The following is a 14861-nucleotide window of genomic DNA, read 5'->3' as shown; positions in this document are numbered from 1 at the left end:
TGTTGACTGTGTGACTTTCAAATCTCTTCTTCCACTTTGTGGCTTCCATTTATCAGTCTGTTTCTTTATGATTAGTGCATTCGGTGTCATTTTGAAAAAAATCTTTGCCTCCTCTTGGTCATTGATAATCTTCTAATTTATATTTTAAAAGTCTGGTTGTTTAGTCTTTCATATTAAAGAACTCACAGTTCATGTGGATTTTAATTTCATGATTGATTTAAAGTAGGATCAACAACAGACCGTATATATTGACAGCGGCCCCACGAGATTATAATACCTTATTCTTGGCTGTACTTTTCTGTTTGTGCGTGTCTGGATACGCAAACAGTCGCTGTGCTACCATCGCCCACCTCATTCAGTGCAGTCTGCAGCCGGGAGCCACCGGCCAGGGGCACACAGCCGGTGTGTAGTGGGCTGTACCCCGAGGTTTGAGTCATGCTCTGTGATGCTGGCCCGGTGACGAAACTGTTTAACGATGCGTTTCTCAGAACACACCCGTCACTAAGTGATGCTTGACTGCATGTGCAGGTGCTCTGGGGTAGAGGGCCTCAGCTTTTCACATTTAGTTTACAACAGAGAGATCTAATATACTCTCCACCCATTTTCCCCAGTGCTAACATCTCGGAAAACTGCAGCACAACATCACAACCAGGAAACCACATCATTGAAAGCTGTTCAGTATCACTAGAAGTACAGATGTGTTCATTAAAATTAGACACTGCTCTCTACCAGGTGTGCAGATAGCAGGGAAACTGATGGCATTAAGTCTTGGTGGGGAAGGTAAATCCACACCTTCATGCACCAGTGGCAAAAATAAATTGCACAGTACTGGAGAGAGAGAGCGTTTCCCAAAATAAAGCCAGATGACGACGCCATAACCAATGATGCTCCTTGTAGGACTCTGACCTACAGGAGCGTCAGCAGGAGCACGGAATGCGCATTGATTCCACGGCGGTTCCGGGTAGGAAATAGCGTAATGGAATGCGGTAGGGGTGGTGGCCCCCGGTGCCCACCTCACTGCCATCAGCACAGACCAGGGTCAGGAGCAGGGGGCACCCGGGAGGGCAGGGCCGGCTGCGTGGCCTGGGGCGAGTCAGGACCCTCCCCTGGAGAGGCTGCCCGGCTGGGAGGGCCCCGTGTACGGGGAGGCAGGGGGCTGAGGCTGCAGGGAGCATGGGGGTGGGGAGGGTTTGCTCTCCGTGGGGGGCTTCAGTTTGCTCTTCTGCGAAGTGCGCCACCGCAGCCTTCTCTGGAATGACATGAGACACGTCAGGGCTGCACTCCGTGCTGGCTCTCAGAAAATGGCATCTTTGGGGATTATTATGGTCACCAGCAAGATGCTAAATAAACAAACACCACTAAATGTTCCAAACGTTATTTTCATGGCAGGTTGGCGGTTTTCCTGCCTCAGAAGAGTTCTAGCAGGTTCTTTCAACATTTGCATAACCGCACTGGGGACAGTTGGGGACACAGGGTGAGCCTTCCAAGGGACAGGATAAATGAAGTCTCAGCAAAATGAATTTTAAAGTTGGAATAGCCAAAGAAATAACAAACCAAACAGCACCCACGGACTGCCGGTTGGAACAAAGCACCTTGGATCCCTGCCCTGGGGAAGGTCTCAGTCTGCGGCCCCACAAGTGACTTTGGAGTTGTGTGAATTCCCCTCTGTGTTGCCAGCGTGGCAAATTCCCAGCGAGGAAGCTCTGACCGACCCGTGTGCCGGATCCTCCAGACAACCTCCCCCCGCAGGCCCCGCCAGGCCCTGCCCCTCTCCAAGCTCATAAATCGGTCCCCCTTTCATGGCACCTGCTAACCCCTGGCCCTTGACCCGGAGGGTCAGACCTTCCTCCTTGGCTTCAGCTGCGAACAGGGAGGACGCACAGCGGGCGCAGGCCCCGGGTCGGCGGGGGGAAGGCCATCTGAGCGCCGTCCCCACCGGGCTCTCCCCGTGCTAGGGACCCCTTGCGCCCCAGGCGGCCACCCTGCCTTCCTCCCGTGGGGACCTCCCTCGGGACAGTGTGCCCTCTCCTGAGGCTCCTGCCACGCTGTCACCTGCAAGGCCTCCTCCAGGTGCGGCCAGGAGCTTCCACCTGCCCCCACACTGCCCACGCTGGGCTCTCACGGGCTCTTTAGTGTTGTCCCTGCGGGGCTTCTCTGAAGCCTCCACACCCACAGATACGCGCTATCACACGCACAGGTGTGTGGTCGTAGCCCACGGCCAGGGTGGGCTGCACACTGCAGGCGTGTGGAATTTGATGTTTGTGCACACACACATTTATACTTACCTAAGAAGTGTGTATCACATGCAGTGTATTCCACGTGTATGTGAGCAGGTGACACCTCTGTGCACCCCCCCGTCCCCACCCACAGGGCCCCGTGGAATCCCCTCATCGCCAGCGGCCACAGCTCCAGGTCACTCTGTCTGGCGGGTGCAGGGCCCTGGTACGGACACACCAGCATCTCCTGGTTCATGGATGAGGGTTCGTTTGTTTCCATGTTTTTTGTTGTGACGAAAAACATGCTGCAAAGAACATTTCTTTTAGGTCTCACGGGGTCAAAGTGCACATGCATCTCCAGTCCCACCTGTCGCCACGCGGCTTTCAAACAGACTGCGGCCAGTGATTCCCCAGGCCTGGCGAACACACAGAACACATGCCGCCGCACGGGTGGCGTGTCTGCACACGCGTGCGGGCCTGTCTGGTCCGCTTTTCCCTTCTGCTCTGTCCGGACGGGCGGCCCGTTACCGTGAGTGGGTGCTGAAGTCTCCCACGGGTCTCGGAGCGCTGTCCGGTTCTCCCTTCAGGTGTGGCAGCGTGTGCCAGGTGGCGTGTGATGCCACACGACGACACCTAGGTCAGCAACAGACCACGTATGTGACAGTGGCCCCACAGGATGACGGTACCTTATTTTGCTGACTTTTCTGTTCGTACGTGTTTACATACACGAGCAGCCGCGGTGCTACAATCGCCCACGTCGCTCAGTGCGGTCTGCAGCCCGCGAGCCACCGGGAGCTGCCGTTGTGGCCCCCCCTCACAGGCCCCCTGGGGCAGTCGGGCCTGGGCCGAGCTGCAGGGCCAGTGCCCAGCCTGCCACACGCTTTCCTGGTGGGGACGCGCACCACGGACGCGTCAGCCTCCCTGTCCCCCTTCGGGCGGCGTGGCAGCGGCCTGGCGTCGAGCCTGCGTGCACTCTCCAGCGCCAAGGCACTGCCGTCCGCATGTCTGTGTCCCCCAAGATCCATCCCGAGTGCCAACCCCCAAGGCGATGGTCCAGGAGGTGACCAGGTCTCGGGGCAGAGTCCTCACCAGTGGGCTCGGTGCCCTCGTAAAGGAGGCCCGAGAGGCCCTCGCCTGTCCCAGCGCGTGAGGACGCGAGTGGCAGCGGTGGGCTGGGATGCGGCCAGCACCTCTGGGCTGGTCTCTCCTCTCCGGAAGGGCCCAGGATTCGGTTATTCTCAAAGTCCCTCGGACATCAGCCTGCTGTCCTGTATTTACATTCAACAAACACTGAGCACCTACTGTGCGCCGGATGCGCTGCCTGATGCTGGGGACAGAGGGACCAGGCTGTCCTCGAGCAGTCACCACCCTGACTCGCTGCCGCGCCTCCAGGCGACGGCCAGCTCTGTGCAGGGCACTCACTCCCCACCCTGCACAGTGACCAGGAAGAGCCACTGAAGTCAAACTTGCGAGTTGCACTTGGGGACCCAGAGGAGGCCCCGTGACTCACACCCTTGTTATGCTTTGTGGCCAACATGGGCCAGGGCTGACCCTGCGGGGCCACCCGGGCTAGACACTGGGGGACACGGGGCCTGGCCCGTCGCAAGGTGTGTGAGGCGGGGGCGGGGAGCAGCCGCCTCCGCCCTGGGACTGGCCCTGCCCGGGCAGCAGAGGCAGAGCCCCCGGACGTCCAGCTGTGGCCTCCTGAGGGACAAAGGGGCTTTGTGTCTGAGCTCCCTCCTCTCAGCGCTTCCTGCTCTTGGCTCCAAGCACGAATCACGGCAGCGAGAGTTCTCAAGTCAATAACATCCCTTTCTACAAACGTGGCTTATCTTGGAAGCACCCGTGGCAGCTTCCCTGTGTCTGTCCAAGGACCCAGCTGCTCACCTCTCCCTCGCTGCTTCCCGAGCCCTGACAAACGGCAAAGCCGCCTCCTCCTCAAACAAGCGGCAGGTGCAAAGGCTGCAGGGAGAACGCAGGCTCCCCTGCCCAGGAAGGAGAAGCCCGAGGGCAGGGAAGGAGCCGCGTCCTTCCAACATCGGAACAATTTTCATCCGCCAACGACCTCCCAACCAACCGTCTTTCCTGCACCCTGGACCACTCCTTCCTGCTGAACCAGAGGCCGAGATCCTCGTTCACCAAGAGGGAACCGAGGCAGGAGGTGCTCGAGCAGGACCCCACAGCTCCCTGGGGGTGCAGCCCGCGGGGGCCAGTCTGGAGCCCCCGGTCGAGCTGTAACCACCGCCCTAACGCTGAGCACTGCAAGCCCCGGGAGACCGTCGCAAACCTCAGTGGAGGGCTGATTGCGGGAACCACGTGGTCACTGAAGAGTCCACCCAAACACCTGGCTGTCTGCCCTGAGCCTTTTACACTTGCTGCAAGGAATCCACGTAGGAAACTGCAAGATCTACTCTTGTGAATTAACCTCGACACCATCGTGCTGAGAAACTGCCCCCTGAAACACACAGGCCTGGCGGCTGGAACCCTGCGGTCCTCGCCCGCAGACTCAGCTGTGTCTCAGACGCAGGGAGCAGCCTCCGTTCCCTGCCGCACACGGAGCCGCACACGGAGCCGCACACAGAGCCGCACACAGAGCCGCACACGGAGGGTTTCCAGACACAGCAGTCGGCGCTGACCCACCCACGGCCGCCCCGGCCGTCATCGGGAAGCCGTGCTGGACAGGGGCTGCCCCCGGTGGGCGTCGGCTACTGAGCTCCGGCAGAGGACAGGAGCACAGCTGAAGCGCCAGCTGGAAACCCACTCGGCAGACCTGACTCCGGCTCTGCCGAAAACCTCCCTGGCCGCGGTGAAGTGTCCCTTCCGGAAACGCGCCAGGCGATGCCCTCGGGGAGTTCTCCGGGTGGAGGTCAGCGTCGCCTGTTAGTGTCTTGGCTTTAACTCTGAGAACCGGCACTGCTGACGCCACGAGGCCCGGCATTTCCTGGTCTGAGAACATTCTTCACTTCGAGGCGGACACGAAACAGTGAACTTAATTTTATTCAGCCGCTGTCAATGACTGAGCTGGACCAATAAGAAACCTAAAAAACAAATAAACTCCCCCCCGCCCCCCACACCCGATGTTATAGTCCCCTTTGAAATGGACAACATACATTGCTCCTGTAGTAGGCATCTCTCTCAAAGTCACTGTCCTGTCACCCTAGTTCTTTGGGGCCCGGGATGGCGATGGCGGCTGAGGAAACACGAGGCTGCGGCGGGAGGAGCGCGGTGCCTGTGTGCCCACCCGGGGCGAGGGACGGGACCCACGGCAGGGCCTGCAGGGTGCCGCCAGCAGGACGACCCGCGCACGGCTGCACGGCGTGCCCTGCCTCACACGCCACTGCAGCAGTGAGCCCCCCGTCACCCGACACGGCCCGCTGAAAACAGCGCTCGCCACGCTACAAACACGGTCCTCCCATGGGCGTGCACACACACACACACACACACAGACTGTTAGGGATTGTAACAGTCACTCAACAATAAAAGAATTAAAATTACTCTGCATGTGATGTGTTGCTTTCTTTTAATTGAAACAGGGACAAAAGCTGGTCACCTTAGAGGCCACCGGCATCGTGCAGGTGGTTGAGACCGTTCTTCGCTTTCGTGGCTAACCAGCTGCTGATTGCAAGTGATGCCCACAAGTTCTTTAAGCCATTTGAAACTGTCCTCTGAGAAGACCACTACACTGCGCTGTGGCAGAGGCGTGGCCGCACCGCGGCTGGGCAGCACGTCACTGGATATCATCGTCATCGAAGAGATCTTCAAAATCTAGGTAAATAAACAAAGCCATGTTAACGGGGCACCCACGGGTAAGCAACTGAGGGAATCACTTCAAAACCAATTCTACGGGAGTTCAAAATACAGAGAAAACAGTGAACAATCTAACTGAAGACTGTTCCCATGAGAGACTGTTTTATCCACGATGGCTCATGATGTAGTCCAAGACGAAAGCGTTATCTAGCGTGTATTTTTAATCTGGTTTTTATTTAGAAGACGATCTTAAGCAAATGCAGGCCGGGGTGCTCCGGAGCACGTGGACAGCACGGTACAGCATGGCTAGGCACCAGGAACACGTCAGTGCCCACGTCTGCACGTGTGGGCCCTGCGGCCACGGCACTGCCCTGCTGATGGGAGGGCAGAGTCGAGCGGAAGGTGCTGGGGGGGCCTGGCGGGGCGGAGGGAAGCCCACCCAGCCGTGTGCCACGGGAACACGAGTGCCGGGTGGACTGGAGAAAGCAGGAGGTGGCCACGACAGAACGTTCCTGTAAGGGAGGCTGAGGACGGCCAAGCTCGAGACACACAGGCTAAGCCCCTTCCTGCCGGAAGAAACGCAGCAAACGCACAGCACGCTGCTTTGGGCAAAGCTGTGGCCGTGTTGTTCTTCTGTTTACTTTTATATATTTTCCAAACTCCCTTTCCTTCTCAGTGGGCAAAGACAAAATGTAAAACCCATTTGTGTGCACGGAAAATGTGCAGTATGATCATGAATCAGAGGGAGGAAGTTCGAGTCCTCAATGGTTAGACAGAACCGCGCTGCCAGGCTCCACACCCGCTGCCTCCTGACCGCTGAGTGTGCTTCTGCGCCCTGAGAACTTTCCGCCCGGTCCCTGCCCCTGGCTGACTCCTTCACACCCTTCGAGCCTCTGCTCTGCTATCCCCTCCATAGAACCTTCTAGCAGATGCTCCTAGAGACAATCCCACCCGTCCTGTGTCGGGGCTCATCACGGTGACGTCCCTGCTGGCTCACTTGTCTGGACCCTCTGCTATTTTGTAAAACACAGTGAGGAAAGAGAAATGGCCAAAACCCCGCTGCCCAGGGAACAACGGCTCATCCAGACCAGTCTGTTCCATGAACAAAGGGCCTTGGCAGAAGCCCCACCCAAAGCCCACAGGGAGCTCTCACAGCAACGGCGTCCTCAACACCTGGGACGTCACCACCTGACCGGGCAGTGTGCGCTTCTGAGCTTAGCCAGTGGGCAGAGGGGCGACGCTCTCCCGTGCTCCCTCCTTCCCAGCTGCGGCGTAAGGGGAGCCGCGTGCCGCGCTGCTCCTGGTGTCAGGGCCCCTGACAGGTCAGCCCAGCCCCCTCAGAGATGCCTTCTCATCAGAATTGAGGGGCTGCTCTTAGAAATCACACGACTCAAACAGCAGAACACAGCCGACCGCCCCCAAACCACAGGGCTGGCAGAGGATGAAGGGACTCCAGAGGAGAGGGTCACACTGTGAGTCTACCGTGCCAGCACTGGCAATCACGCGGTCCTGCCCACGTGAGGAACCTTCAGGGTCACCCTGCCTGAGCAGTGTTTTCACAAAGGCGGCTTTGGAGGGCACTCCGCCCCCCTGCACAAGCTGTTCCCTCCGACAGCTGCGCCCCTGCATGAAGAACCGAGAAAGGCTACTCAGCTCTTAAGGCTGGGCTCAAGTGTCACCGACTCCTAGTTGGTGACAGCCAGGATGTAGCCCCAGGGGAGCCTGCACCCCAATTCAGCTGCCTGGCTTCTCCCCTCAGGAGGTGACTGGCTGAAAACAGCAGACAAAGGAGCGTGGACTCGGGGTTCCAGTGGCCTTCGGTGCGTCAGGAACCACCGCGGCAAGACGGCCTCCCCAGCTGCCACTGGAAGCCAGAGTCCTCTGTAGGGCGAGCACCACGGACTGCAGCAGGATGAACAAGGGAGAAAAACACCACTTAACTCTCCCAAGCAAGAAACATTTCTTGTGTTTCCACTTATTTGAACCCTTAGCAAGGGTTAACATGATCTGAAGAAACAAGGCCTTCAGAAACCAGAAGACAGCGAGGGCAATATCCCTTCACCGTATCTGAAGATTTTACGTATTTTACATAAAGTGAGCTTGTCACTGTTTATTTGGCATGTTCCTGGCAAACAGCACTAAAGCTTCTAAATACAAGACGGAAACACGCCCTGCGTCCTGTGTCCAGGGGCCAGGGAGCGGTGAGCGCCGGAGCGTGGCTGTCACTCTGCCAAGGCAGCTGAGTGAGAGCACAGGGACCCGCGGGCAAGCGGGGGTGGCTGGGAGAGGAGCGTGAAGGCGCCATCTGGAGAGCACAGGACAAGAGAGCACCGTCGGGCGAGCGGACTGGGCTCTCACGCCCACGTCCCAGGCGACAGGCCAGACCTGCTACAGTCTGGGGTCCACAGGCGTGCGCTACCACTAATGCCAGGGCTCACCCTCGACTACAGGGACACAAGACACGGAGCAATTTCTGCTACTTTTCTCCTGAGAACCAGGGCTGGCGCCCGCAGCCACTCTCCTCACTCGTATGGCTGCACTGCATCCTGACAGTGGCACAGGGTCTGGGCTTTACTGTCCTTTGATCCAAATTATTCATGTCACAAAGTTGCTCTACTGCCCTAACCTGTAGAAACATGCAGATTACACCTGGTACCCCCACCCCGGCTCCTTACCGTTAAAAAAGTCTGCATGAACGGCCTTTTCATTGGCTGCCAAGTCCATCAGGAGCCCGGTGCTGCCGCCTGCCTGGGGACGGGAAGGCGAGGCTATGTCAGCTGTGTTTTCCGAGAACTGGTGACAAGCACATTGCGGTATCCAGGGAACAGGAAGGTGGGTGATGGGAAAAGTGCTCAAGCTGGAGTCAAAATTACAGTTCCAGACAAAGGTAGCGTGTCGGGGATTCAAAGCAATTATTAATACCAAACATTTTTAAGGTCTCTCAAGGCCACGCATTCCTTGATTCCTCTTTGCCTTTTAAAAACAAACCTGCCATTTCCCGAAGCACAACCACTTCTCCGTAAACCTCGGGGTTTCCAGCCCCTACGGACAGCACCAGAGGCCGCAGACGTGCAGAGCCGAGCCTGGTCGTTTCTCCGCTCCGCATCCTGCCTGCTTTCTGCTGAGAACTAATCCACCTGCCTCGGGAAAGTGACCTGCCCTGGCCCTGAGGTTCTGGTGGGGGCTGCCGTCACAGGACCGTCACTGCCACAGCTCGGCTGTGGTGGTAAAACCGTGCCACGGCCAAAGCCCGGCAATCTGATGTGCTCAGGATTTTCAATCAAGCATAGAGTTGCCTAGTGACAATCGGAGCAGAGTCCTCCCATAGCAGCACCCTGGACAGCTGGCCACAAATCCCCAGCTGCCCTGGCTCCCACATTCCCAAAGCTGCTTGCCCAACCCGTCCCTGGTCCTCAAGCAGCCAAGCACGGCCTGTGTCCCCTTTCGTGGATGCCCCAGCCCCCCCAGACAAAACCCAGCACTCCCGGCTTCCTCCCTTCTCGTCTCAGCCTCCCTCCTCAGCACCATCACATTCAGCCACACACATGCCACCACTTAAACACCGGTTCAGTGCGGCCCCACTCCCACCTGCCTCATCCAGGCCCTCTTCAAGTCTCCTGTCCCCAGGTTTCTACTCTCTCAGCCCAAACCTACAGAGCACATCAGAGCCTGTCCCTCCGGCTGCACAGCCCTCCAGCAGTTCCGTGTTGCCTCAGGCACTGACGCTGAAGCAGGACTGAGGAGACTGGGTTTACCGAAGTGCTTCAGCAGTGGGTGCACAGAGCTACCCGCTCTAGCGCGGCTACAGGCTGCTTCATGACCTGGCACCGTAAGCTCCGCCACGTCAAACTGCACGATGTTCCTTCCCTTAGTGAACCGTGGGTGTCACTAAGGGAAGGCAAGGACTCTGCTCCTGCCAGGCTTGCTTCCTTCGCCCCCGTCTGCCTGGCAAACACCGTGTCCTTCAGCCTTCTGAGCCACCCCGAAGCCCTGAGGCGTCTTCCCCTAGTGCAACTCTAGCTCTCTATTGCACGTGGTGTCTGCTATCAGCCTCGCTCTGCCATACCAGAACCTCCAGGGACAGGGCCTGCGTCTGGCCATCCCTGCACCCCCCAAGCCTTGAGAAAGAGAACTTGCGGCCCTGACACCCCAGAACCGGCCAGACACTCCGAGCTATGCTGTAGTGTTGATGAACATGAACCACACCCCAGAACACCTACATCAGACAAGGTCCCTCTGTGACCATGAGGGAGTCAGGACAACAAAACCAGACCACCTCATAATCTGGTTTAACTACAGGAAAGAACAAGGTCACCGTGCAAAACACGAAAATGCCAAACACCCCTTTCTCCCCCCGATAGTTAACGATGACTGACAGCCCCTTCTTTACCGGGGGCAGTTTCTAGCCTCCCTCCGGTCTCCCTCCTTCAAGATTTGCCGAGAGCCCACTCAGAGAGGTGCCCTCGCTTCCCGACAGCGCCACTCCGGAGCAACGCCGCCTTCTTCCCACAAATCCCCTAACGGTCACTCCCGACACGTGCTCGTGGAGAAACCCGTGGTTCCCCAGGGTGTGCTGCCTCCATCAAAGGAGCCATAAACGCAATTTCTCCGACTGCAGCTGTGCCCGGTGGTCCCAGCAGACGCCCCGGCCGGTCAAGCCGGACGTCGCGGCTCCCCGGGCTGGGGCGGGCCCCGCGCCCGCGCCCGCGCCCACGAAACCGGGCGGTGCTGCACGCTCGCAGGCGGACGCGCCGCCTTCCCCGGTCCCCCCGGGGTCCGCATTCGTCTCCGCGGGCAGGGGCGGTTCGCGCCTCGCTCCCCAGCCCGCCGGGCCGGCCCCGCAACCCTGGCCCCGCTCCCCACGCTCGGAGCCGCCCGCCCGGCCCGCCTTACCTCGTCCAGGTCCACGTAGGGCCCGGCGCCCTCGGGGAACATCTCGTCCACCGCCGGCTTCATCGCGGGCCCGCGGCGCTCTACAACCACTTCCGGCCGCGGCGGCCGCTTCCGGTGCGGCCTTCGCGGCAGGTCTAGACGCCGGAGGACCGCCGACTCGGTGGTGTCGTCGTGGCCCGCGGCAGGTGTTCGCCCCGGGCTGGCAGCGGGGCGGCCACGGGCAGAACAGGGCCCGGAGAAAGCTCGCAAGTCACCGATAAGGGGCTAACAGCCAGAAAGTAGGGAGAACGCCAAAAACAAACGACCAGCCAGATTCAAAAGTGGGCCAAGGAGCTGAACAGACGTTTCTCCTAAGACGACGAGGACGTGCAAGAGGCCGATGGGCGCGGGCAGATGCTGGTGTGTAACAGAGTTGCTGTCAGATACGATCCTGCAGTTTCCCTTTTGGGCCGTCCCCAAAAGCACTGAAAGCGGAGACTTGAAGACACACTGGGATGCCCACGTTCGTGGCTGCAGTATTCGTGGCAGCCGGGGTCCACTGAGGCAGGAGCGGGGGGACAGGTGGGGAACAGACTGAGCCTTAAATAGGAAGGGAGTCTTGTCACACGCTGTAACATGGACGGACCCTGAGGACGTCGTGCCAAGTGAAATGAGCCCTTCACGGGAAGACGAACCCTGTCTGACAGCACCCACCTGCGGTCCCAGGGTCGTCAGACCGTGGACACAGAAAGCAGGACGCTGGGTGTCCAGGGCTGGGGACTCAGCGTTTGGTGGGGACAGTTTCAGCTCAGGGAAGATGAAAAAGTTCTGGAGACAGACGGTGGTGACGGCTGCACCACAGTGTGACTGTGCTTAATGCCACCCAGCGGTGCACTTGGCGATGGTTGAGGTGGCCAATTCTATCTTATAGTTCACCATGATTGTAAAAAAAGAATGTGAATGAGAGACAAGGGAAGACAGAGGAAGGAAAGGAGAAGGAGGGAGGGAGGAACTTGAGCCAGACTTTGTCAAAGATTCTTTGCTTGTCCACACTTTATTCAGGTTAAAAGTTAAAAGTTGTTAAAGGAAAAATTATCCTGTTCACTGCAGGCCCTGAACCTTCTCCTAGGCCTGTCCTCACACTTCCTTGGAAAATCCAGCTTTAGCAAAGAGCCCTGTGTAGCCAGGAGCCCCCCACAGTATCTGACCAGGTTCCTCACCCCGCCCAGGGGTGTCTGGGCACCGGCTGCCCTGGGCCAGAACCCCCCACCCTGACGTCTCCTCTTAGTCACCTCCCACCAGGGCCCGCCCGGCCCTTGGCCATCAACTGCACCTGCCCGGGCTGGGTTGGGAGTAGAGCCCGATCTCTCCCCACATGCAAAACCCTGTCACAGTGGCCCCTGCACCTGTCACAAGGGTCCTGAATAACGTCTGCTTTATCAAGGACTGTTGGATAATTTTTTCTCTAACAACCTTTAGAAGTAGGTTGGCTTGGGGTCTGGACCGCTAGAGAAGGGATGTGTTGGGGAGGGTGGGTCCGGGGAGACGGGACTGGGCGGAGATGTGAGGGAGGTGTGGGCTGGGCAGGGGCCGCCCGGCCGGCCGGCGTGGACACTAGGTGCAGGCAGAAGAGCACCGGACACGTGGTTGAGCCTCTGGTCCACACCGACGGACGCGAGTCACCCTGAAGTACCCTAGTGGAGGTCAGACCCACGAGACAGGGACTCGCTGGGGACCAAGAGGAGCAGCCCATAAACCAAGCTCTTCCCCAGCAGCGGGGCGGAGCTGAGGGCTCCAGTGTCCACTTGCACACTTCTGGGGGCTGGGGGGTCACTGGCTGTGCAGTCGCTGTCCCACTGCTGGAGGCCCGTCCCTGAGACTCTGTCCACGCTGCCTACCCCCCCCCAGAGTGCCCAGGGAAGCCCCCTTCCTTCCGGCAGCCCGGAGCCCGGAGCCTTCTCCGGGAAGACCAAGCGCCCCAAGCCCCCCGGGCCCTGACGCTCCCGCACAGACAGCCTGTCATTCCTGTGCGCACCGCTCTGGGACGTGCCGTGTCGTGAGGCGTGGCCACCCCGCCTCGGCGTGGGCACTGCGGGTTTGCTGCTGCCCAGGTCAGGGGCCAGGCAGGGGCCGCCTGGACTGGGGTCTGGTTCCCTCTACTCAGCTGCGGGACCTTAAGTCAGGCAGCGACCTGCGTCTCTGCCTCAGTTTCCCCACCCATAATCTGCGGGAACTGCAGCCGCCCAGGCCATGGTGAGAGTTAGGCGGAGAGAGCAACTCATGAAGCACCAGTCCTAAGCCTGTGAGCGTGCCCTGCTGACACGCGTGTAGACAGAAACGTGTAGGTATTTATGGAGGAAGTGCTCACTAGTAATCAAAATACAACTGGGTTAATTTGTCAGGTGAAGTAAATGGGACCCAAGTGCAGCTGCTTCTCGAAAGACAACCCACAGGCGTTTGTTGTTCATCTTCCATCAGGAGTTTATTGAGTGTGAGGCCAGCCCCCCCAACGCCCCCACAGGGCCGTGGCTCCCGGATGACCCCAGATCTACGCCGAGGCCTGGCCAAGCCCAGCCTGGAGGGGGGCGGCTGGCCCCAGGCTGGATGCTGCTCAGTCCTCCTGATAGGGGACGTGGAAGCCCAGGGTGGTCCCCAGGGGGAAGTGAGCGAAGAAGGTGCGGGCCATGTCCTGCAGCTGGGGGTAGGCCCCTAGTGTCTGGAAGTATTCCACGTAGTTCCAGAAGTCAGAGGTGGAGAAAGGCCAGTAGGGCATGGCCGGCAGCTCCGCATAGGGGTCTGGAAGACACACAGCGCCTGCCTCAGGGCTGTCCCCACTGTCCTGCCCGGAGTCGGGTCCATGGAGGCCTCAGGGCACGTGGATGGTGCCCAACTGTGCCTGCACTGATGGAACCTTCCGGCTCAGGGCCGGAGCCTGGGCTGTCCCTGACATGGGTGGGGCGATGACCTAGGCCCTTAGGGACACCTGACCTGGGGGACAAGGAAGAGGAAGAGGAGGAGGAGGAGGAGGGGAAGGATGGGGCCTGTTCTAGTCTGGAGGGTCCTGAGCAGGCAGAGAGCTGGGGTTGGGGGTGCAGGGGCCCTGGCAGTGTCCTGGCGGGATTTCAAAGGTGAGCACAGCCCCCGGGTCCTGGAGTGCAGGTGAGGACAGCCCTGACAGTTCTGGATTGAGTTAGGACCCAGGGGGGAGGGCCTGGGGGCTGGAGCCAGGCCTGAGGTGGGAAGGCCAGGGGTGGGCAGGGGCCCTGGCTGCCTGCCCAGGGTGTTCCCAGGTTGCTGGAGGGCAGGGCCCAGGCCCGGAGGCTCGGAGTCCTTGTGCCTGCGCAGCTCCAGGCTGGCCAAGGGCCAACTGCTGTGTGCTCAGGCCTGCGCTGAGCCCGGCTCTCCACGTGTCTGCCTGGGAGGAGAAGCCACTGCCCTCCCCGAAACCTCTTCTTCCCCACCGCACCCAGAGCACCGGTCACTGCCACACATGAAAGGAAAGAAGCCGCAGCACAGTACCTCCCTCCTCCTGCACAGGCTTGGCCCCTGCAAGCGAAGAGACGGGACATCACCCAGGCAGCCCACGCTCCCGGGAAAGGCAGGGCGGACAGCAGGGCACTCCCAGCCCGCCCCACACCCACTGCAGGGCTTGTGGCAGGGAGGGCACAGGAGGGCTGCTGGAGGTCACGGCTCGTGGCCCTCACCTGCGAGAGGCCCCAGCAGGAGGCAGAGGACCAGCCCCGGCGGCACCGCACAGACGAGCATCTTCCCCAGGCGTCTGGTCGGCTCTCGCAGGTCCCCCTGCAGCGGGAGGAGAGACACCCACCTGTCGGGGCCGCTGCCTCCTCCAGCCCCAGCGTGGGCAGCACTGGGGCCAACAGTGCTGGTAGAAAGACAATTTCTTAGTGTTTTCAAGCAATTTCAACGTCAGCAGTTAGGCCATTATTCGGAGGTGAAATCCCTGCCTCGGTTGGCCTGATTTAATTTTCACTATTTAAGAAGTCGCGCTCACCCCCCAGCCCCAGC

At 59.5% G+C, this 14861-nt stretch overlaps 1 protein-coding gene across 1 annotated transcript; it reads right to left on the bottom strand.

Moving 5' to 3' along the window:
* Positions 1-13446: 13446 nt before the first annotated feature.
* On the bottom strand, positions 13447-14600 carry OTOS (otospiralin). The gene is made up of 3 exons (XM_069465455.1): positions 14540-14600; positions 14355-14381; positions 13447-13631 (listed from the first exon to the last, which is right to left on the bottom strand). Exons 1-3 carry the CDS (start codon positions 14598-14600, stop codon positions 13447-13449), a joined length of 273 nt encoding a protein of 90 aa, XP_069321556.1.
* Between the last annotated feature and the right edge of the window lie 261 nt (positions 14601-14861).

The sequence above is a fragment of the Eulemur rufifrons genome, chromosome 1 (genome assembly GCF_041146395.1).
Source record: "Eulemur rufifrons isolate Redbay chromosome 1, OSU_ERuf_1, whole genome shotgun sequence".
NCBI classification, from domain to species: Eukaryota; Metazoa; Chordata; class Mammalia; order Primates; family Lemuridae; genus Eulemur; species Eulemur rufifrons.
Note: the sequence above shows the minus strand (reverse complement) of the source record. Positions and strands in the feature narration are given on the sequence as shown.

Bases quoted from the DNA above. Each gene is read 5' to 3' on its own strand.
- OTOS (XM_069465455.1), bottom strand. From the start codon at position 14,600: ATGCTCGTCTGTGCGGTGCCGCCGGGGCTGGTCCTCTGCCTCCTGCTG. The intron at 14,382-14,539 runs GTGAGGGCCACG...CTTCGCTTGCAG, and splicing joins CCTGCTGGGGCCTCTCGCAG to GGGCCAAGCCTGTGCAGGAG. The intron at 13,632-14,354 runs GTACTGTGCTGC...TGTGTCTTCCAG, and splicing joins GCCTGTGCAGGAGGAGGGAG to ACCCCTATGCGGAGCTGCCG.